General features: G+C 35.8%; 1 protein-coding gene across 1 annotated transcript in view; it reads right to left on the bottom strand.

Moving 5' to 3' along the window:
- LCP2 (lymphocyte cytosolic protein 2) overlaps nucleotides 1-22,453 on the bottom strand; it is a 228,824-nt gene that overhangs the window by 115,142 nt on the left and 91,229 nt on the right. Inside the window, exons 4-5 of the mRNA XM_053719585.1 lie at nucleotides 9,464-9,529; nucleotides 7,962-7,993 (exon numbers count right to left, since the gene is read on the bottom strand). Coding sequence (XP_053575560.1) covers nucleotides 7,962-7,993; nucleotides 9,464-9,529 — 98 coding nt within the window. The remainder of the gene's footprint in view (nucleotides 1-7,961; nucleotides 7,994-9,463; nucleotides 9,530-22,453) is intronic.

The raw sequence follows: 22,453 nt of genomic DNA, 5'->3' as shown, positions 1-22,453 counted from the left end.
TAAATACAAACTTGCCTGTAAAATAAAAATAAACCCTAAGCTAGCTACAATGTAACTATTAGTTATATTGTAGCTAGCTTATGGTTTATTTTATAGGTAAGTATTTAGTTTTAAATAGGAATAATTTAGTTAATTGTAGTAATTTTATTTAGATTTATTGTAATTATATTTAAGTTAGGGGTGGTTAGGGTTAGACTTAGGTTTAGGGGTTAATACATTTAATATAGTGGTGGCAGCGTTGGGTCGGCGGCAGATTAGGGGTTAATAAATGTAGGTAGGTGGCGACGATGTTAGGGACGGCAGATTAGGGGTTAATAATATTTAACTAGTTTTTGCGAGGCGGGAGTGCAGCGTTTTAGGGGTTCATATATTTATTATAGTGGTGGTGATGTCCGGTTCAGCAGATTAGGGGTTAAAATATTTATTTTATTGTTTGCAATGCGGGAGGGTCTCGGTTTAGGGGTTAATAGGTAGTTTATGGGTGTTAGTGTACTTTTTAGCACTTTAGTTAAGAGTTTTATGCTACTGCGTTGTAGTGTAAAACTCTTAACTACTGACTTTTAAATGCGTACCAGTCTTGACAGGAGAGGCTGTACCGCTCACTTTTGGTCAGACTTGCAAGTCCCATTGAAAATATAGGATACGCAATTGACGTAAGTGGATTTGCGGTATTTCCCAGTCTGGCCAAAAAAGTGAGCGGTGAGCCTGTCATTTCAAGACTCGTAAATTACCAGCGGGCGTTAAAAAGCAGCGTTGGGACCTCTCAACGCTGCTTTTTAACCCTAACGCAAGACTCATAATCTAGCCGAAAGTGTTTCCTAATCCTAAAAAAGGAGGGAGAACTTGTACTGAAAACAGATGACATAAAATTATATTCCTGCTCCAGTAAGGACACCAGACGATGCAATGGCCCCCAAACAAACAGTGTTATTAAAGGGAAATGAAACCCAAAATGTTTCTTTCATGATTCAGAGAGGGAGAATACAATTTTAAACAACTTTCCAAATTACTTCTATTATCCACTTTGCTTCATTCTCTTGGTATTCTTGGTTGAAGAAGTAGCAATTCACTACTGGGAGCTCGCTGAATGCATTGGGAGAGCCATTAGCACGAGGCATATATGTGCAGCTACAAATCGGCAGCTCCTGAGTCTACCTAGGTATTTCTTTTGACAAACGATATCAAGAGAACAAATCAAATTAGATAACAGAAGTAAACGGGAAGGTTGTTAAAATCACAATCTCTATCTGAATCTTGAGAGTAAAAAAATGTGTTTACTGCATTAATGTTTAACTGCATTAATGTTAATGTTATTTGGTGTTCCCTGTACTAGAGACCTTTAAAATATGTTTTCAATGGTTTCTACAATAATTTTCTGCAATTGTACTCATAGTTTATATATACTGTATATATATATATTGGTGTAATAGGATGCTCTGCTCTTTCATAATTCTATAAAGCTTGAGGTGTAATTATGTTGTCTTTGGCCTACTTAACATATTAATGTAACTTGTTAATATTTACTTAGGACAAAGATATTTGCTTATAATGATCCATGTGCCCACACGGTATTGCCTGCTTCTTACTGACACCAAGAGAAATGGTAGTTTTTCACTGCTTACATGAAAGCCAGATCATTGTTTGTATATATAAAAAGGAAGCATTAGAAATACATTTAAAAATAGACACGGAAATTGAAATGAATATGAAAAAATGTATAGTTACATGTTTTATAAAAGCCACTTCCTATAAACTGTCTTAATTATGAGGAAGACAAATAAAATTCACAGTAACATAAATATTACATTTAGGGATAAATTACAAGTGAGGTGCAAATGGTTATTGTCTCAGCAGCCTTGTTCAGATTTGGACTATTACTGCACTCCAGATCAGTGGTGTATTGCTGATCTGGAACTGCCTTTAAAATTTGTCTTTAGGCAAAATTGATTTTGATTGCAGGCAGACGAGTTTGCAAGTAGAGAATATGTCCACCTGCATTCGCCACCTGCAATGCAGCAAATTTAGCATTTCTAAAAATTCTGGCTATTTTCTAAACCCTTCTGTGTGTGAAGTAGAAATAGTTATGTTATGGTGGCAATAAAATGTGCATTGGGGAAGGTCAAACAGACTTTTCCAGTCATCCAGGATCAGCCACAAGGAGAATGAAAGGCTTTAAAATATTATAAGTAAGAAATATTGCTACCACAAATGGAGTTCACTATTTTTAAGAGAAATGTATGCTACATCAGCACTGCAGATCCCTCAAATAATTTTAGGACGGCATGCTGGCGAGATTTTGATCGATAGGCCCTTTGACAGTAGCAGACCTGATTTATCGAATTTCAAGATTTTGCATATGAAATTATGGGCCAGATTACAAGTGGAGCGCTAAATATCGCTTGAGAGCATGTGATAGTAACGCTTTACTTTGTAATACCAAGTAAATCACAATGCAAACTCGATATCGCGTTAACATTGCTAGGAAGCATTGCGCTCACGAGAGTGCACTTCCATAGGCTCCTATGGGAGTCTCGTTCTGATGCATCAGAACCTCGAGCAGTGAAGGTGGTAAATAGTGCAGCGATGGACAGCCTTTTGAAATATATATGTATAATATTATATACATATATATTTACGTGTTAATATGTGTATATACAAATATTAACACATAAATATATATGTATATAGGCATATACAAATACATTGTAGTCAATTGGAAAACACAGTTCCCATAGTCTGCAATGTAAAGGCACTTTTCAGTGCCATTTTTATTTTATTTATCACCCCACTACCACCAACTTTAAACCCCAAAAACTGCATAATACCGTTGATTTAATTAAAAAAAAATGCTATTTTTTTATTTTTATTAAAATCTACAATTCTCTAATCTCTGGTTAATTTTCTGAGCACTTGCGGTAGCAATAGCCAGCCACTTGTAATGGCTGGTTAATTTGCCCATTTGCGGGAGCGCAATAATTTAGCGCTCCCCTTGTAATCTATTCCTCTGTGTTATTACTTTTGAGAAACTCAGTGCTTTTAAAGATGACATAGAAAGGGAAGTCCAATTTTTGAATTTTAGTTTGAAAACAAGCACGATTAACATTGAGTTCCTTGACACTATGGTATATATTTCTGAAGATAGACTACAGATGGATTTGTATACTAAACCAACTGATCGCAACACCCTGTTGCATAGATCTAGTTTTCACCCCCCTAGGGTATTCAGAAGTGTTCCCAAGTCCCAGCTCATATGAGTGAATAGAATTGTTAGTGACCCAGAGAAGCGTCAGGAAAATCAGGCCAAATGGTGGAGAAATTCATCAAGAGAGGGTATAGCCCACATGAACTTAGTCAGATTCAGATGGCTCCTACTGCCAATACTTTGATTAAGATTGGAAGGTTTCCTAATAGGATCTCATTTGTTAGTACATTTAGTACCATGAGCAACAGCATTTTCCACATTATAAAGAAAAATTGGTTTGTGCTGAAGGAAGCTTGCCCTGACATACCGGAATTTAAAGAATTTCCCAGAGCGGCTTTCCGCAAAGGCAATACCATGGGTAAGAAACTGGTCCATGCACACACTAATACCACTACCAAGGGTCAAACGTTTTTGGGCACTCCTAGGAATGGGACATTCCCATGCCTGGATTGTGCCCAATGTAATAGCGTTATTAAAGGAGGAGAGATATCACATCCCCATACAGGCAAGACATTTAAGATCCCAGGGTATTTTACATGCAATTCCACATATGTGGTGTATACACTTAAGTGCCCATGTGGCCTATTATACATAGGCGAGACCACCTAGAAGGTCAAGGGCCGCTTCTGCCAGCACAAATCCAATATTGGTAATGATAAACAATCCCATCTTCCTGTCCCTTCCCATTTTTTGGATAAGGGACATCAAGCTAATCAATTAAGATGTATGGTTATAAATCATGCCAGTAAAAAATCCAGAGGAGGGGACAGGTTGAGGGATTTACTATATAAAGAAGCCAAATGGATTTGGTTATTAGATACTATGACACCCAAAGGGCTTAATAGAGAATTTGACTTAATGCCATTAATTTGATCTGTTTGCTCTATTATAACATTTTTCATTAGATTCTATTGTGCATGCCTCTGATTCTGTTTTGCTATATTGTTTTAATTGTATATATTTGTTGGACCAATCCCTGTGTCAGTCTCTATTGGGTTAATAATTGATTAATTTGTTACTAGTATTTGTGTGATGTCACTTTTTTGCACACGCCCCTTGTGAGCTTGGGGATTGGCCCTTCATTAATTGCCCTGTGAATAAAGATATGTTCACAACTCAGTACATGTAAGCTTGAGAAAGAGGCAAGTAGCCTCGAAAAGTTGCTACAATAAAGGTGTTTCCTGTTACAAGAGTGCTACCTTCTCTCTTTTCTGTTCAACTTATACTATTGGACCTTGGAAGGGGCTTCTTGAAGGTTTGAGCACCTATATCCTGCGGACCAGCAGTGTTCTATTCATGTGGGTATGACCCTGGAGTGCCGATCCTAACGTTGATTTTACCTAATTAGGCTTCCAGTGTAATTTCTTTTGCATTCCACTTCTTTTTTTTTTTTCATAATAGTATCCAGTCTTTCACATTAGGGGTCCAAGTCTAAACTTTTTACACTGAAGGATGTTTTAGATATGATACTGAGGCAAGCATATGTCTTGTAATTACATATAAGCTGCTTTCCAAAGACCAATGATTTTGCTAGATATATCTTATTTAACTTTTATAGAGACTGGTGTCTGCTTTAAAGTGATGCAGTGATGTATCAGTGTCATTATTCAGACTCAAACAAAGAAACATACACAGATCTCCCCTCTGGTTGTATGACTACATCAATAAACATATGTTGCAGAAAGAGCAATATTAATATAGTAACAAAGTAACATAGTACATGAGGTTGAAAAAAAGACCAAAGTCCATCGAGTTCAACCTATACAAATCTAATATACTTACAAAAAAAAAGCTTCAGTTGAGCTTAAATGAATCCCATTAAAAGGTGACCCATTTAACACAAGCAATCATATCCATAAATTCTGTTTCTAGCCCAAAATGAATCCACACCACTTTTGAATGTATCTAAGGTATTGGCATCCACTACCTCCTTTGTTAATGAGTTCTACAATTTTATTGCTCTTGCAGTGAAAAAATATTTCCGTTGCCGGAGATTAAATTTCCTTTCCTTCAGCCTTAAATTGTGACCTCTTGTCAAAAACAATTTTCTTGGACTAAATAGAGCTTCTGACATCTCTGTAAAAAATCTCCCTACTTTTCAAAAAAATACACTATTTAGTTTGGAAATGTTGAGTATGACAATGGTAATTGACTGCGCCTGGATAAAAATAACCAAGCTCACTATAAAGGGACTTTCTAACAAAAAACCCCAAATATAAAGTGGATTTAAGGGACAAAATAGGAGCGCCAATAGGCTAAAGGCTTTGAGGGGACAAATTGGTACCCACTAATTTTATGTTGGACATTCCAGTGCCATTAAGGTTCTTGGCCTTGCTCATTCTTTTTAGCATGAAGATTATTTTCCAAGTTGTTAAAAATTAAGCTATTTTATTCTGTCATCTCCTTTGTACCTTATATGGTTCCCATTTTATTCCTGCAATTTTATCCGACTAAAGCTACTTATGAAGCAGTCTATATTTGTAGTAGCCATTTTTAGCTTACCTAGTTTCAAGACTTTATTCTTATTGACAATTCTTCATCTTGTATACCCTGTTATTTGATTTTTTTTATACAAATTTTACTTACTATAAGAAGATTATGTAATAATTAGCTTGTTGCTACAAATCAAATTTGGTCAAAAATGCCTTTGTTTGTCCTTAATTCTGGCTTGAGAAAAGTGTGCTCTAAGGGCCCCATTTATTAACAATTAGATGAACAAAGTTTCCAGCCATGTAACCATTCCACTCAAGTTTGGGGCTTGTGAGGCAGCATTTATCATTGCAATAGCACTTTCTTGTACAGCCCCACCCCCTGCTCTCATGCAACCAATTGCAAAAGAGAGGGGCTTGTCAATCATCCTGGCTGAATCAGTCCAGCATGATTTAATCCACTGCAATAGATTAAAAAGAGTATTCTTAAACTTGATTCTTAACTCTCACTTACAATTACACATGAGCAAGTATGCACCACAGTGGCTCCAAAGCTGCATTATGCACTAGCACTATAATAGCTGACTAGATAGGGTATATTGTCCTCATTGCTTACAATGCCAAAAAGGAATAAGCCACATTATCACTGTTAAGTTTAATTTAAATACATATGTATACATGTAAATGTATGTATCTCTATTTTAAAGCCCTTTAACTGCCTTTTTTTCTAACACCTGAGATCTCATATCTTTGAGCCCTTTTAACTTTTGTGTGCAATATGTTTTTAAAATATTTTTATTAGATAGTGTTATGAGTCTAATTATACTTTTTAGTTTCATGAAACAGTTAACCAGAGCTTTGAAGTTGTGTTAATCATTCTAGCGTAAATTACGATTGCGCTCAAGCGATCATGTTAATATTCAACTTGTAATACAAGCAGTAAGCACGACAAAGGCAAACCCCTGTGATAAAACACCTTATTGCTTGCACGCAAACGTTTGCGCTCCACTTGTAATCTGGCCCTTCATTTTTATAATAAATTCACATATTTATAACCAAATAAACAATTTTACTGTAATCTGTTTTAAGATACCTATCATAAAACACTAACCGACAATTACAATGATAGGCTTCAATCAAATAAAATATTTAAGACACTCTTGCTATTATATTGCACGAATTTCACATACAAATTCTATTGCACATTCATTGTCTAAATACCGTATATATAAAAAATCTATAAATTAAAATTCTTAGTAGCCTTGAGATAAAAATAAATATATTTACAATTCTGGAAGATAAATATAAGTGTTATTCAGAGGGAATAATCCCAATAATTCTCCAGATTTTACTGACCAAAATCACTTTAATGACTCAGGGAGAATGGTAGATCTAGTAATCGTCAGAAACTCTTTGCTTCTACTTGATACGAATTCTCTCCTGTGTTCCTACGATCGTGGTGCTGCTTCACAATTCACTGAACACTAAGGAGTGTTCAGCCAACAATGACACTGGAAACAGAAGAACAGATAGAGCGCAAGCACGACTCAAGGTAAAATGTTTAATATTTCCACTTTGAGCCTATAAATAAGTTGCACTTACAAGATATTTAAAATAATAGCGCCTTTGCACCAACACACAGTCTGCGGCATCCGGTTTCCAAACAGCTGATCCTGCTTCCGCCGGTGTATACCTATAACGTGAGAAGTCCATCACTGGCAATTAAGCAGTAAGTCCCTTTTATCCTTGCAATGGTAGTATTGCCTGTGGCTTTGTCCTTGTCTACGCATTTCGTCCGGCTTCTGCGGACTTTCTCAAGACTCTGGACACTGATTTTTCTGTTCGCGGGGATCCTCTTTTAAATACGAGTAACTCCTCCTCTGAGTCCTGTCCAACACCAATCGTCTGTCAGTGAATCTCATGTTATGGTCCACAACCATGTCCAGAGTCTTGAGAAAGTCTGCAGAAGCCGGACGAAACGTGTAGACAAGGACAAAGCCACAGACAATACTACCGTTGCAAGGATAAAAGGGACTTACTGCTTAATTGCCAGTGACAGACTTCACACGCTATAGGTATACACCGGCGGAAGCAGGATCAGCTGTTTGGAAACCGGATGCCGCAGACTGTGTGTTGTTGCAAAGGCGCTATTATTTTAAATATCTTGTAAGTGCAATTTATTTATATGCTCAAAGTGGAAATATTAAACATTTTACCTTGAGTCGTGCTTGCGCTCTATCTGTTCTTCTGTTTCCAGTACCTATCATAAAACATCAACTTTAGGTATTTTAAACTTTACAAATAAATGATGTTGAATTATGTTTTGCTACCTGTTTCCTGTTGACCTTTCTGTGTTGATATCCTGGAAAGACATAAAAATATCTGTCTGAATAAATGTCCTTTGATCATTTAAGACAAAAGAAGAAAACACAGTTGAAAATAGACCCTTTTGTGTTAAGATTTAAAGATAAATTGTGGTAAAAATTGAACAGCTAATAACATTCTTCTTGAGAATTTAACTTTTTAAACATAATTTTGAAAGCTGTAGGAGGCGGAAATAATTATGAATAAAATTAGTTTTCCCCAATTTTGTTTTACTGAAACTTCAAGCTCTTAAAGTGATAGTAAATCTGAGCATTTCAAAAATGCCCCCCCACCTGTCCTCGCTAATCAACAAATATACTCCAACCTGCCCTCTAAGATCCAAAAATGATCAATTTTTACCATCGCCATTGCCTCCTCCCACTTTACACTGCATGAATTCCACTTGCCTTATAGTTGCTCTTATCTAACTCTGCTCTGCTATGTGAAGAACATTGGGATGTGAAAATGTTTTTCAGTGGTTAAAGAGTTATTATTAACTACCTACTTAGTCTTAATTAATATTTTTATCATTTAAGAATGTTGCCCTCAGTAGAAATCTGTGACGGGAATATATAAATTAAGGTTACTTATCCACTTAAAGGGATACTAAACCCAATTCTTTTTCTTTCATGAGTCAGATAGAGTATGCAATTTTAAGCAAATTTTTAATTTACTCCAATTATCAATTTTTGTTCATTCTCTTGGTATCTTTATTTGAAAAAGCAGGAATGTAAGCATAGGAGCTGGCCCATTTTTGGTTCAGAACCCTGGGTAGTGCTTGCTGATTAGTGGCTACATTTAGCCACCAATCAGCAAGCACTACCCAGGTGCTGAACCAAAGATGGGCCGGCAAGTAATTGCATGTTCTATCTGAATCATGAAAGAAAACATTTGGGTTCAGTATCCCTTTAAGTGGAGATGTAACCTTAATTTATATATTCCTGTCACAGATTTCCACTGAGAGCAATATTCTTAAACGACAAAAAATATTACTAAAGACTAGTTAGGTAGCTAATAATAACTCTTTAACCACTTAAAAATATTTTGCACAAAATATATATAAAAAAAAAATAGATTGAAATCTAGGCTCATGTGACTACACCTCTTAATTGTATTATTTACTGTTTGTAATTCCTTTTTATTTTTTTAGGGACATTGATAGTTTTTTATCTTAGAAACCCATATTTTGAAGATATATTTAATTGCAAATTTTTATTTTTTTATTCTGATAGTCATTTAATTTCTTTTAACATAACAATTCTAAGTATAACCAATTTACTTATTTTACATATATATATATATATATATATATATATATATATATATATATATATATATATATATATATATATATATATATATATATATATATATATATATGCTGATATAGTTCTATGTTTTATCTGCTCTAAATCTGTTTTTTGCCTCTGTGCAAATATTGAAAAATTCAGTGTAACAAAATTCATACCTTTTTGGGAAAAATCCTCTCTTCTGTTCTTTTCTGTTAATTTCCTGCTGATATTTACTCAGAATCCTAAAATATACAGAACAAATATATATATATTTACAGCTGAAAAAAGTAATTAAGATTAGTATGGAAGGTTAACTAATTTAAACCATAAACAGTCAAAGCATCTATCTGTTCCATCAAGATATGTCCCCACATTAATGAGACAATAAACAATTGTATTTACAACATATTTTTCTGCTGTCTTCCAACAGATAAACATGTCAGAATAGTCTGATTGTTGTTGGAAAAAATTAAAGTGATGGTACATTTCAGACTATAAGAATGTTGCAATGAAAAATATATCAGTTTACAAGTAAAACCACATAATTATAAAATGTGTATATATATTTTATAATAAAAGATTTATAATCCTATTCGGTATATTCTGTTCCTCAGCCCCCCTTCATTTCCTCTTTTGGCTGAGCTGCGATGTATAGAGCAGTCCCACCCACTCTCTACAAAGGCTTTCTAAGGGCTTTAAAGGGGCTGGACTTCAAGATTGTCAAATGACACACAAGCTGATTGGATGTTCACTAGAATTGTCATTAAAAAAATCATCCCAATGGGCCGGCATAACATTGCAATAGAAGCATTATGTTATGCACTAATTTAACCCTTTCACAGATGGAATAAAAATAAAAAAGGTACACATCTACTTTTTTAATGGCAGAAATTAAATATATGGAATTTGATTAGTTAAGGTTTACCATCACTTTAATACCTAGTTTCTTGCTACTGTTTTTCAATGATTAAACTGCACCAACCACTTTCCTTATTTGGAGGAGCAAATCCGGAGGAGCAAATCCGGAGGAGCAAATCCGGACTTGCCACTGTTATTGCATTAACAAAATCTCCATTGTTTTGCTTCATCAGAAATGCTAAGATATAAAACTGCAACTTAGGGACAGATATGTGACGAGGACAGGCTTTTGTGGCCTTTCAATTATCAGTTCTGGAAAAATCACATTTTAAATACTTAAAATAATAGAAAAGTCAAAATTGAAATATGCATGGGTGCATTTCAATTTGAATCTTTTCTTCAGCATATGCACATATCCTGTGAGGGCTTGTGCACCATTATTCAAACACCATGCACGCTCAGAGAGGTGGCTGTGGTGTGTATTGCTTCTGAAGATGTAACTTGTATCATACAAGCCACTGCTGACTCTCTGATAGGTCTGGTGTTTGAATACTGGTGCAAGGCCCAGGATATGTGTGTATGTCACAGAAAACCAGTAATAATTTTATTAGAAGCATTTTTGGTAATGGAAGTATATTGCAAAAATTATTATATTTCAAATTGAAATGCACCAATGCACATTTCATTCATTTTTTACCTTTCTATCCCTTTATATTACAGGAAACAGAGGGCAGATTAAACAATGCAAGTAAACTGTATAGTTATTTTATTATGCATAATTCATTTTCTATACAGTCCTAAAATGTGTACTATTACTTTAAATACAGGTAATCTCCTACTTTTTAAGGCTATGTTAAGAATTAGCAGTTATTACAATAAGTAGTTATATTTTTTTAATAAACTAGTATTTCTCAATACAGAATGCCCCCCACCCAAAAAAAAAAAAATCAAAATGAGGGCAGAATGTGTATTTTACAGTATTAAAAAGGGTTTTCACCTAAAAGAAGTTACCCACTAATTATCATTTTATTGTTTCAAAAGGGGCATTAAATCCAAATGTAATATTCCTGGTTATTAAATTGATGATATATGTTCAACTCTTCAACTCTGTGCCAAAATTGTTTTCATCTCATACATTGCCTAAAACAAACTAGGCATGCTATAGAATGCCTGGGAGAAATGTGTATAAAATGTATTACATACATTGAGGCCTACTTATTATTATTATTATTATTATTATTATCGGTTATTTGTAGAGCGCCAACAGATTCCGCAGCGCTATAAACAAAGGGTGAGTACAACAAAACAATTATAGGGTAGAGGGCCCTGCCAAGATTTGCACTGTTGTACTCAGCTCAGCTTATCAAGCTGTCAACTATGCTGCATTCGCGGGCACTAATATGCTCGCCTAACATTGCTGCCATATTTAACAAAAAAGCTGTCAAAAAGCCACGCACCAAGTACGGGCGATGAGCAGCGGACTGTTGTTAACTAAACAGTCATCAATCTCGCTGCTCTTCGGCTTTTTCACAGCTTTATTTGTATACTGTCACTAAACACCCAAAATATACTAAACTGTTTAACCCCTATATCGCCGCTCCCAGACCCTGCCGCAACTAAATAAAGTTATTAACCCCTAAACCGCCGCTCCCGGAGCCCACCGCCACCTACATTATACTTATTAACCCCTAATCTGCCGCCCACCTACATAAAGTTATTAACCCCTATCCTGATGCTCCCGGAGCCCACCGCAACTAAATAAATGTATTAACCCCTAAACCGCTAGCCCCCACATCGCCATAAACTAAATTAACCTATTAACCCCTAAACCTAACAACACGCTAACTTTATATTAAATATTAACTCATCCCTATCTTTTAATAAATTAAAACTTACCTTTAGATTTAAATTAAACTATGTTAAACTAATAATTAACCTACCCTAACTTTTAATAAATATATATATAATATACTATTATATATAATAAATTATAATAAAATTACATTAAACTATATTAAATTAATAATTAATCTAACCTAACTTTTATACTAAAATTACATAAAATTACAAATTAAAATAACTATATTATATACGGTATTTAAACACCCAACCCTACTCAAATAATTTAAATCTACACAAAAAAATTACAGTTACAAAAAACTAACTAAGTTACAAAAAATAACAAACACTAAGTTACACAAAAAATAAACACTAAGTTACAAAAAATAAAAAAGAAATGATCAAAGCTTTAAACTAATTACACCTAATGTAAGAGCCCTAGGAAGATAAAAAAAAGCCCCCCCAAAATAGCCTACAATAAACTACAAATAGCCCTTAAAAGGGCCTTTTGCGGGGCATTGCCCCAAAGTAATCAGCTCTTTTACCTGTAAAAAAAATACAAATACCCCCCCCCCAACAGTAAAACCCACCACCCACACAACCAACCCTCCAAATAAAATACTAACTAAAAAAACCTAAGCTCCACATTGCCCTGAAAAGGGCATTTGGATGGACATTGCCCTTAAAAGGGCATTTAGCTCTATTGCGGCCCAAGTCCTAATCTGAAACTAAAACCCACCCAATAAACCCTTAAAAAAATCCTAACACTAACCCCAGAAGATTTACTTACAGTTTTGAAGATCCGACATCCATCCTCCAAGAAGCCGGGAGAAGTCCTCAACGAAGCGGCCGAAGTCTTCATCCAAACCCGCAGAAGTCTTCACCCAGACAGCATCTTCTATCTTCATCCATCCGGCGCGGAGCGGCTCCATCTTCAAGACATCCGACACGGAGCATCCTCTTTTGATGATGACTACCGACGAATGAAGGTTCCTTTAAATGACGTCATCCAAGATGGCGTCCCTTAGATTTTGAATGGCTGATAGAATTCTATCAGCCAATCGGAATTAAGGTTGAAAAAATCCTATTGGCTGTTGAAATCATCCAATAGGATTGAGCTTTCATCCTATTGGCTGATCCATTCAGCCAATAGAATGTGAGCTTAATCCTATTGGCTGATTGCAACAGCCAATAGGATGAAAGCTCAATCCTATTGGCTGATTGCAACAGCCAATAGGATTTTTTCAACCTTAATTCGATTGGCTGATAGAATTCTATCAGCCAATCGGAATCTAAGGGACACCATCTTGGATGACGTAATTTTAAGGAACCTTCATTCGTCGGTAGTCGTCATCAGAAGAGGATGCTCTGTTTCGGATGTCTTGAAGATGGAGCCGCTCCGTGCCGGATGGATGAAGAGAGAAGATGCCGTCTGGGTGAAGACTTCTGCTGGCTTGGATGAAGACTTCGGCCGCTTCGTTGAGGACTTCTCCCGACTTCTTGGAGGATGGATGTCGGATCTTCAAAACTGTAACTAAATCTTCTTCTGTTAGTGTTAGGATTTTTTAAGGGTTTATTTGGTGGGTTTTAGTTTTAGATTAGGACTTGGGCCGCAATAGAGCTAACTGCCATTTTAAGGGCAATGCCCATCCAAATGCCTTTTTCAGGGCAATGGGGAGCTTAGTTTTTTTTTTAGATTGTATTTTATTTGGGGGGGTTGGTTGTGTGGGTGGTGGGTTTTACTGTTGGGGGGGTATTTGTATTATTTTTACAGGTAAAAGAGCTGATTACTTTGGGGCAATGCCCCACAAAAGGCCCTTTTAAGAGCTATTTGTAGTTTACTGTAGGCTAGTTTTTTTTTTATTTTGGGGGGGCTTTTTTATTTTCATAGGGCCCTTAGATTAGGTGTAATTAGTTTAAAGCTTTGATAATTTATATTTTATTTTTTGTAACTTAGTGTTTATTTTTTGTGTAACTTAGTGTTAGTTTTTTGTAACTTTGTAATTTTTTAGTGTAGATTTAAATTATTTGAGTAGGGTTAAGTGTTTAAATATATAATATAGTTAATTTAATTTGTAGTTTATTGTAATTTTAGTTTAAAACTTAGTTTATATTAATTATTAATTTAATATAGTTTAATGTAATTTTAGTATAATAGTTAGTGTAGATTAAAGTAATTAGTTTAATATAGTTTAGTTTAAATCTAAAGGTAAGTTTAAATTTATTATAAGATAGGGTCGAGTTAATATTTAATGTAAGGTTAGCGGGTTGTTAGGTTTAGGGGTTAATAGGTTTAGTAAGTGCTAGTGATGTGGGAGGCAAGGGGTTTAGGGGTTAATAACTTCATTTAGTTGTGGTGGGCTCCGGGAGCGGCGGGATATGGGTTAATAACTTTTATTTAGGTGGCGGCGGTGTCAGGGAGGCAGATTAGGGGTTAATAAGTATACTGTAGGTGTTGGCGGTGTCGGGCGGCAGATTAGGGGTTAATAAGTATAATGTAGGTGGTGGTGGTGTAGGGGGCGGCAGATTAGGGGTGTTTAGACTTGGGGTACATGTTTGGGTGTTAGGTGTAGGAATCAATGGGATATTGGGCAGCAGCGAACATAAGCTTTCGCTGCTTTCAGACTCCCACTGATTCCTATGGCATCCGCCGCCCTGAAAACCAGGTACGCTGGGCCGGAATAGTGGCGAGCGTACCTGTTAGCTATTTGATAACTAGCAAAAGTAGTCAGATAGTGCCGAATTTGCATTTGGAACATCTATAATGAAGTAAGCATCGATCTGTGTCGGACTGAGACCGGCAGATCGTATGTTACGTCACAAAATTCTACTTTTGCTGGTCTGTAGCCTTTGATAAATAAAGCGAATCAAGCTCTCCACAATTAGCACTGCGGAATTCCAGCGTATTTGCGGTTGACAGCTTGATAAATAGAGGCCATTGCCTGGAAATTTTAGGCATTTTATAGAATGCCTGACAACACTTTGTCTGTAACATAACTACTGCACTATCTATTGAAAGCATAAGGCATGTTAAAGGGATGACGGTGGGCTAAACATTCTCTGGCAATTCTGTTTTACTATGTACATGTAATATCAGATTGTGTGATAATCTTAGCGTGAGCCCGCAATATTAATAGTGCACCCTTATGTCACAACAATTCATGTCTGGAAGGCTGGGAGCAGATGTATAACAACTTATGGAAGTTGTTTGTATCCTAGAGGTGTGGTCAGTGCAGTTAAGAAGCAATTTGGGGTGGATCAAGGTATTAAGGGGACATGGTTGGGCAGACCCTAACTTCTCAAATTAACATTTATAGAAAAGGAAGTGCTGGAGATGAGCAGTGGAACAGAACTCCCAAACTATGATTATATTGCACAATACAGATTGTTGGGAGTTCTGTTAAAGGAACAACTTAGTGTAAAATAGCATGCTCTTTTTCAATAGAGCACCAGATTACAAGTAGTGCACTATTTGTCACTTTTACTCGTATGCAAACACTGCCAATAGTAAACTTTTAACGTGGGCTAGTTAGCACGCGTTTTAAAAGTTGAAAGTAAAATGCGCTAACTTGAGGACTTCGGATATTGCAACCAAGCTAACTTATTCTCCCCATAGACTTTAATGCTGAGTGCAAATTTAATAAAATAATAAAGCTTATTGCTTATCGCTTGCACGCTAACTAGATTGTGTTTAACCAAGTGCGCTATACTCAACATGAATTATGCATATTTTGCATTCCAATGTTCTTCTCATAGAAGAACATTTTCTATGCTTTCTTAGTAAAATATATATCTATACCTATATATCTAAAGGAATATATACATGAATAGATACAGTATATATATATATATATATATATATAAATATATACACAGTATAGTGTATATATATATATATATATACAGTGTGTATATTTTGACATGTATATGTATATTTATATACATTATAGCCATTTCCATTAAAATGTCGTGTCAAATACCATATACCTTTTAACCTTAAGAATTTTTTTTTAGCAGATAGTGTATATATGAGTGTAAAACTTTATTTTAATGTATTTATATTGTGTTGGTACAGCTTTTTATTTAGCCCTGACACTTTACGTGAAGACTTCAGTTGGGCTAACTCTATGACTGCAAAGTTAAGGCCAGATTACAGGTGTAGCGCTATCTTTTTCGCACAAGCGATATCAGGTTTTTGTGTTCAATTTAAATGCGCTCGTATTACAAGTTGCGATCGATTGTGCACAATTAGGCTCATCGGTTTAGCGTGTCCTCAGAGCTCTGGTTGACTGTTTTGCTAAAAAAGTGTCACAAAACACATCAAAAATAAATTACACAATACAGTTACACTCATAATAACATTATCTAATAACAATTATAAAAAAAATATCGCACTAAAAAGTTATTAGGGCTGAAAGAAATGAGATCTCAGGGGTTAGAAAAAAAAGGCAGGCAAAGGGCTTTAACATAGACAAAAATACATATACATGTCTAAATATACATATGTATACATATGTGTTATGTATTTATGTGTGTATATAGTATTTACAGACATATATACACATATAAATGCATAAATACATATATATACATTTATAGACATAAATATAAGTGCATGGGAGCCCTTTGCTGTCAAGTAGATGAAAACATGAAAAAACATATTTATGCAATATTCATATTTAATTGTTATAATGTGTATTTACTGTAAATATTTCACATTCCAATGTTCTGCACTTAGCAGTATATGTTCCATGTATTTATAAATAGATATTCCTATATATATCTGTATATATCTGTTTCTACATATAATCATGTATATATAGGTATAGATTATATTGTACCAAATTATGATTAGATATATGTAGAAAATATATTTATGAATAAATAGAACATATTCTGCTATGTGCAGAACATTGGAATGTGAAATATTCATATTTTCATGTCGGGTAAGCGCACAAGTGAGGTGTTAATTTTGTTTTCTACTTCTTTTTCTTCATTGATTTCTAAGGGCTCGATTTATCAAGCCATGGCGGACAGGGGGAAACATATGCGCCCCAGTTTGCCCTCTGGTGGGCAGCAGTTTGCTGGCGGTGTTCAGCATTGCATGTGAGCACTATTTCTCGTTTGCGTGCAACACCGCCCCCTGCCTGCCTAAGAGGTGGAGAGCAGGCTTGAAAGCAGCATTCTGATGACCGCTGCTTTATAAATACTGACTGCAGGCTGTCTTCTATAGGGGATAGGTGATCATGCGCGTGATATTCTAAGTTTGGCTTTTTAAATATGTCAGGTTAGCGCTTGAGCAATAACTTTTTGACGCATGAGCGAAAGAGCTAAATAGCGCTCCACTTGTTATCTAGCCCTTAGTTGGAAATCGCAAGGTCTTGTTTACTTTCAACTTTTAATATGCATGCAAGTTAGCCCAGGTGCGATATTTTAATATTGTGTGCACGCTGACGTTAGCTCGCCACTTGTAATCTAGCCCAGAATAATTTATTTTTAAAACAAAATGTAATTTCCTTCCTTTGATTTTAGCCTCTTAACAGGATTTAACACATAGATATGGTTGTGACCCCAGGTGTCATTTACAGAATTGTGGGGAGGAGCAGCCGAATTTGCAGACCTTTGGGAGTTTGAAGAACACTCGATTAGATCCCATATGAAGACTTTATTGCTGATTCTGAAAGATAATCATTGACTGTTATCACAGAAGTGGAGGATATACTCAATTATGCAGTTTATTTTTTTTGCTGTGTGTATATATATATATATAGATATATATATATATATATATATATATACTGTATGTTGTATATCTAGTACTATACACTTTTGCTATTTGAGCATTAGCGCCCCCTAGGGATACCAACATTTTGATTCTCAGTTTTTTGAATGTTCCTAAGATGACCAGTTAGACAATCAGAAATAATTTACATAAGTATCCACCAATCAACACCCATTGCCTTCTCAGGAACAGCACTGGAAAGCATCTACTACACATTGTTAACCAATTTGCAGAGGTAGAGCCCATAGTGAAAAACAGGTATTCATTTACAAATAAAATGCTGTAATGAAGTAAAGCATTTTACTTTTACACTAAAATGTTATTTTCAATTTTTGTTAAAACTAACACATGTAATGTCATAACTGAATGTAATCTAACCCTATTGCTAAAGATGATGACAGTGCTAAATGAAAGTCACTCTTGCCTAGTCATAGGAAAACAGATGGAGGAAACACCAGCTGCTATCTTTTAACGTCTTATAGGGTTTAATAATTCATTCTGCATTTCAACTAATTATGAGTAAAGTGTGATATATCAAAAACGAGTTTGCAAACTGAGAATACTATACATAATTAGATGTTTCCATTTTATTTAAATTAGCCAGTAATCCATATTTAATTTTAAGAAATTATATTCCCACTGCGGCCTACAATATGCTAATCATGAAAAAAGCAAAATGTGATTATAAAGTAAACATCTGGCAAATAGAAAAAAAGTTGTCTAATTCACAAATCTATATATAAGGCCTTTTTACCAAGCTGTTCTCTACTTTATATGGTGCCTCCTTGTATTAAATAGAATAAAAATGTACTCTTCTGTGGACTGGTCCATATTACGTTTCATGTGCTACCAATTTTTTATGATTGATATTGATTTTTTTTTATATATATATATATTTTACTTACATAGTACAGAGATTACTACAGAATATGTGTAAACAATAAAATATATTATCCACAATAATTCCTATCCTAATTAATAGTTTCTGAAAAATATTAGTTCAATTTATATTTATATATATTTTGAGTCTCACTGTATTATTTAAAGGAATATGAATATTCAGATAAAGCATGCAATTTTAAACAACATCAGCTTCTATTATCTTATTTGCTTTGTTCTCATGGCATCTTTTGTTGAAAAGTATATCTAGATAGGCTAGCTGCTGATTTGTGGCTGCACATATATGCCTCTTGTCATTGGCTCACCAGATGTGTTGAGATAGCTCCCAGTAGTGCATTGTTGCTCCTTCAATAAAGGATTACCAAGAGAATGAAGCAAATTTAATAATATAAGCAAATTGGAAAGTTGCTTGAAATTGTATGCTCTAGCTGAATCATGAAATAAAAAAAAATTGGGTTTTATGTCCTTTTAAGTGGAGATTATGAAAGTCAATAAAGGACAATGGGGCCTAGTTATCAAGCCGTCAACCTCAAATACGCTGGAATTCCGCAGCGTATTTGTGGCGAGGCTGATTCGCCTTAGTTATCAAAGGCTCGAGACCGGCAAAAGTAGAATTTTGTGACGTAAACTTCGATCCGCCGGACTCAGTCCGACACAGATCGATTCTTACGTCACTCCAGGGGGGGTAGTTATCAAGCCGTCTACTTTTCTGGCTTCGCCGGCCCAATACGTCCGCCTAAGCTCGCCTACCTTCGCCGCCGCGGACCTTAAAAAATACGCCTAAGTTATCAAATAAAGCTGTCAAAAAGCCGCGGGGCGATGAGCAGCGGACTGTGAGAGTTATCACTCATCCGATCTCGCTGCCCTTCGGCTTTTTCCCAGCTTTATTGCTAGCCTGTCACTAAGCACTCACACTAAACTGCACTGTTCTACCCCCTATACCGGCGCCCCGGAGCCTCCCGCAACTAAATAAAGTTACTAACCCCTAAACCGCCGCTCCTAGACCCTGCCGCAACTCTTATAAATGTATTAACCCCTAAACCGCCGCTCCTAGACCCTGCCGCAACTCTTATAAATGTATTAACCCCTAAACCGCCGCTCCTAGACCCTGCCGCAAGTCTTATAAATGTATTAACCCCTAAACCGCCGCTCCCGGACACCGCTGCCACCTACATTATACCTAGTAACCCCTATCCTGCCCCCCCTATACCGTCGCCCTCTATTATAAAATTATTAACCCCTATCCTGCTGATCCCGCACCTCTCCGCAACTAAATAAATAGTTTAACCCCTAAACCGCCGCTCCATGAACCCGCCGCAACCTATATTAAACCTATTAACCCCTATCCTGCCCCCGCTACACCGTCGCCACCTATAATACATTTATTAACCCCTAATCTGCCCCCCCTACACCGTCGCCACCTATAATAAATTTATTAACCCCTATCCTGCCCCCCACTACGCCGCCGCCACTGTAATAAAATGATTAACCCCTAAACCTAAGTCTAACCCTAACGCCCCCCTAACTTAAATATTAATTAAATAAATCTAAATAAATTAACTCTTATTAACTAAATGAATCCTATTTAAAACTAAATACTTACCTTTAAAATAAACCCTAATATAGCTACAATATAAATAATAATTATATTCTAGCTATCTTAGGATTTATATTTATTTTACAGGTAACTTTCAATTTATTTTAACCATGTACAATAACTATTAAATAGTTATTAACTATTTAATAGCTTACCTAGCTAAAATAAAGAGAAATGTACCTGTGAAATAAATCCTAACCTAAGTTACAATTACACCTAACACTACACTATACTTTAATAAATTATTCCTATTTAAAAATAAATGCTTACCTGTAAAATAAACCCTAAGATAGCTACAATGTAATTAATAATTATATTATAGCTATCTTAGGATTTATATTTATTTTACAGGTAACTTTGTATTTCTTTTAGCTAGTTAGAATAGTTATTAAATAGTTATTAACTATTTAATAACTACCTAGCTAAAAGAAATACAAAATTACCTGTAAAATAAATCCTAACTTAAATTACAATTAAACCTAATACTACACTATCATTAAATTAACTAAATAAACTACCTACAAATAACTACAATTAAATACAATTACATAAACTAACTAAAGTACAAAAAATAAAAAAAGCTAAGTTACAAAAAATAAAAAAGTAAGTTACAAACATGTTAAAAATATTACAACAATTTTAAGCTACTTACACCTAATCTAAGCCCCCTAATAAAATAACAAACCCCCCCAAAATAAAAAAAATCCCTACCCTATTCTAAATTAAATAAATTTCAAAGCTCTTTTACCTTACCAGCCCTTAAAAGGGCCATTTGTGGGGGCATGCCCCAAAAAGTTCAGCTCTTTTGCCTGTAAAAGAAAAATACAACCCCCCCCAACATTAAAACCCACCACCCACATACCCCTAATCTAACCCAAACCCCCCTTACAAAAACCTAACACTAATCCCCTGAAGATCATCCTACCTTGAGTCGTCTTCACTCAGCCGAGCCACCGATGGAACTGAAGAAATCTTCCATCCGATGAAGTCATCATCCAGGCGGCGCTGAAGAAGTCTTCGATCCGGCCGATGTCATCTTCAAAGAGGCGCTGAAGAGGTCTTCTATCCGGGCAAAGTCATCTTCCAAGCCGGGTCTTGAATCTTCCTTCCGCCGACGCGGAACCACCTTCTTCACCGACGGACTACGACGAATGACGGCTCCTTTAAGGGACGTCATCCAAGATGGCGTCCCCTCAATTCCGATTGGCTGATAGGATTCTATCAGCCAATCGGAATTAAGGTAGGAAAATCTGATTGGCTGATGGAATCAGCCAATCAGATTCAAGTTCAATCCGATTGGCTGATCCAATCAGCCAATCAGATTGAGCTCGCATTCTATTGGCTGATCGGAACAGCCAATAGAATGCGAGCTCAATCTGATTGGCTGATTCCATCAGCCAATCAGATTTTCCTACCTTAATTCCGATTGGCTGATAGAATCCTATCAGCCAATCGGAATTGAGGGGACGCCATCTTGGATGACGTCCCTTAAAGGAGCCGTCATTCGTCGTAGTCCGTCGGTGAAGAAGGTGGTTCCGCGTCGGCGGAAGGAAGATTCAAGACCCGGCTTGGAAGATGACTTCGCTCGGATAGAAGACCTCTTCAGCGCCTCTTTGAAGATGACATCGGCCGGATCGAAGACTTCTTCAGCGCCGCCTGGATGATGACTTCATCGGATGGAAGATTTCTTCAGTGCCGCTTGGAGGATTAACTTCTTCCGCTCCGGATGTCCTCTTCAGTTCCATCGGTGGCTCGGCTGAGTGAAGACGACTCAAGGTAGGATGATCTTCAGGGGATTAGTGTTAGGTTTTTGTAAGGGGGGTTTGGGTTAGATTAGGGGTATGTGGGTGGTGGGTTTTAATGTTGGGGGGGGTTGTATTTTTCTTTTACAGGCAAAAGAGCTGAACTTTTTGGGGCATGCCCCCACAAATGGCCCTTTTAAGGGCTGGTAAGGTAAAAGAGCTTTGAAATTTATTTAATTTAGAATAGGGTAGGGATTTTTTTTATTTTGGGGGGGTTTGTTATTTTATTAGGGGGCTTAGATTAGGTGTAAGTAGCTTAAAATTGTTGTAATATTTTTAACATGTTTGTAACTTACTTTTTTATTTTTTGTAACTTAGCTTTTTTTATTTTTTGTACTTTAGTTAGTTTATGTAATTGTATTTAATTGTAGTTATTTGTAGGTAGTTT

This window comes from Bombina bombina, chromosome 6 (assembly GCF_027579735.1).
Source record: "Bombina bombina isolate aBomBom1 chromosome 6, aBomBom1.pri, whole genome shotgun sequence".
In the NCBI taxonomy this organism is placed as follows: domain Eukaryota; kingdom Metazoa; phylum Chordata; class Amphibia; order Anura; family Bombinatoridae; genus Bombina; species Bombina bombina.
This window is presented reverse-complemented; position numbering and strand designations above follow the sequence as displayed.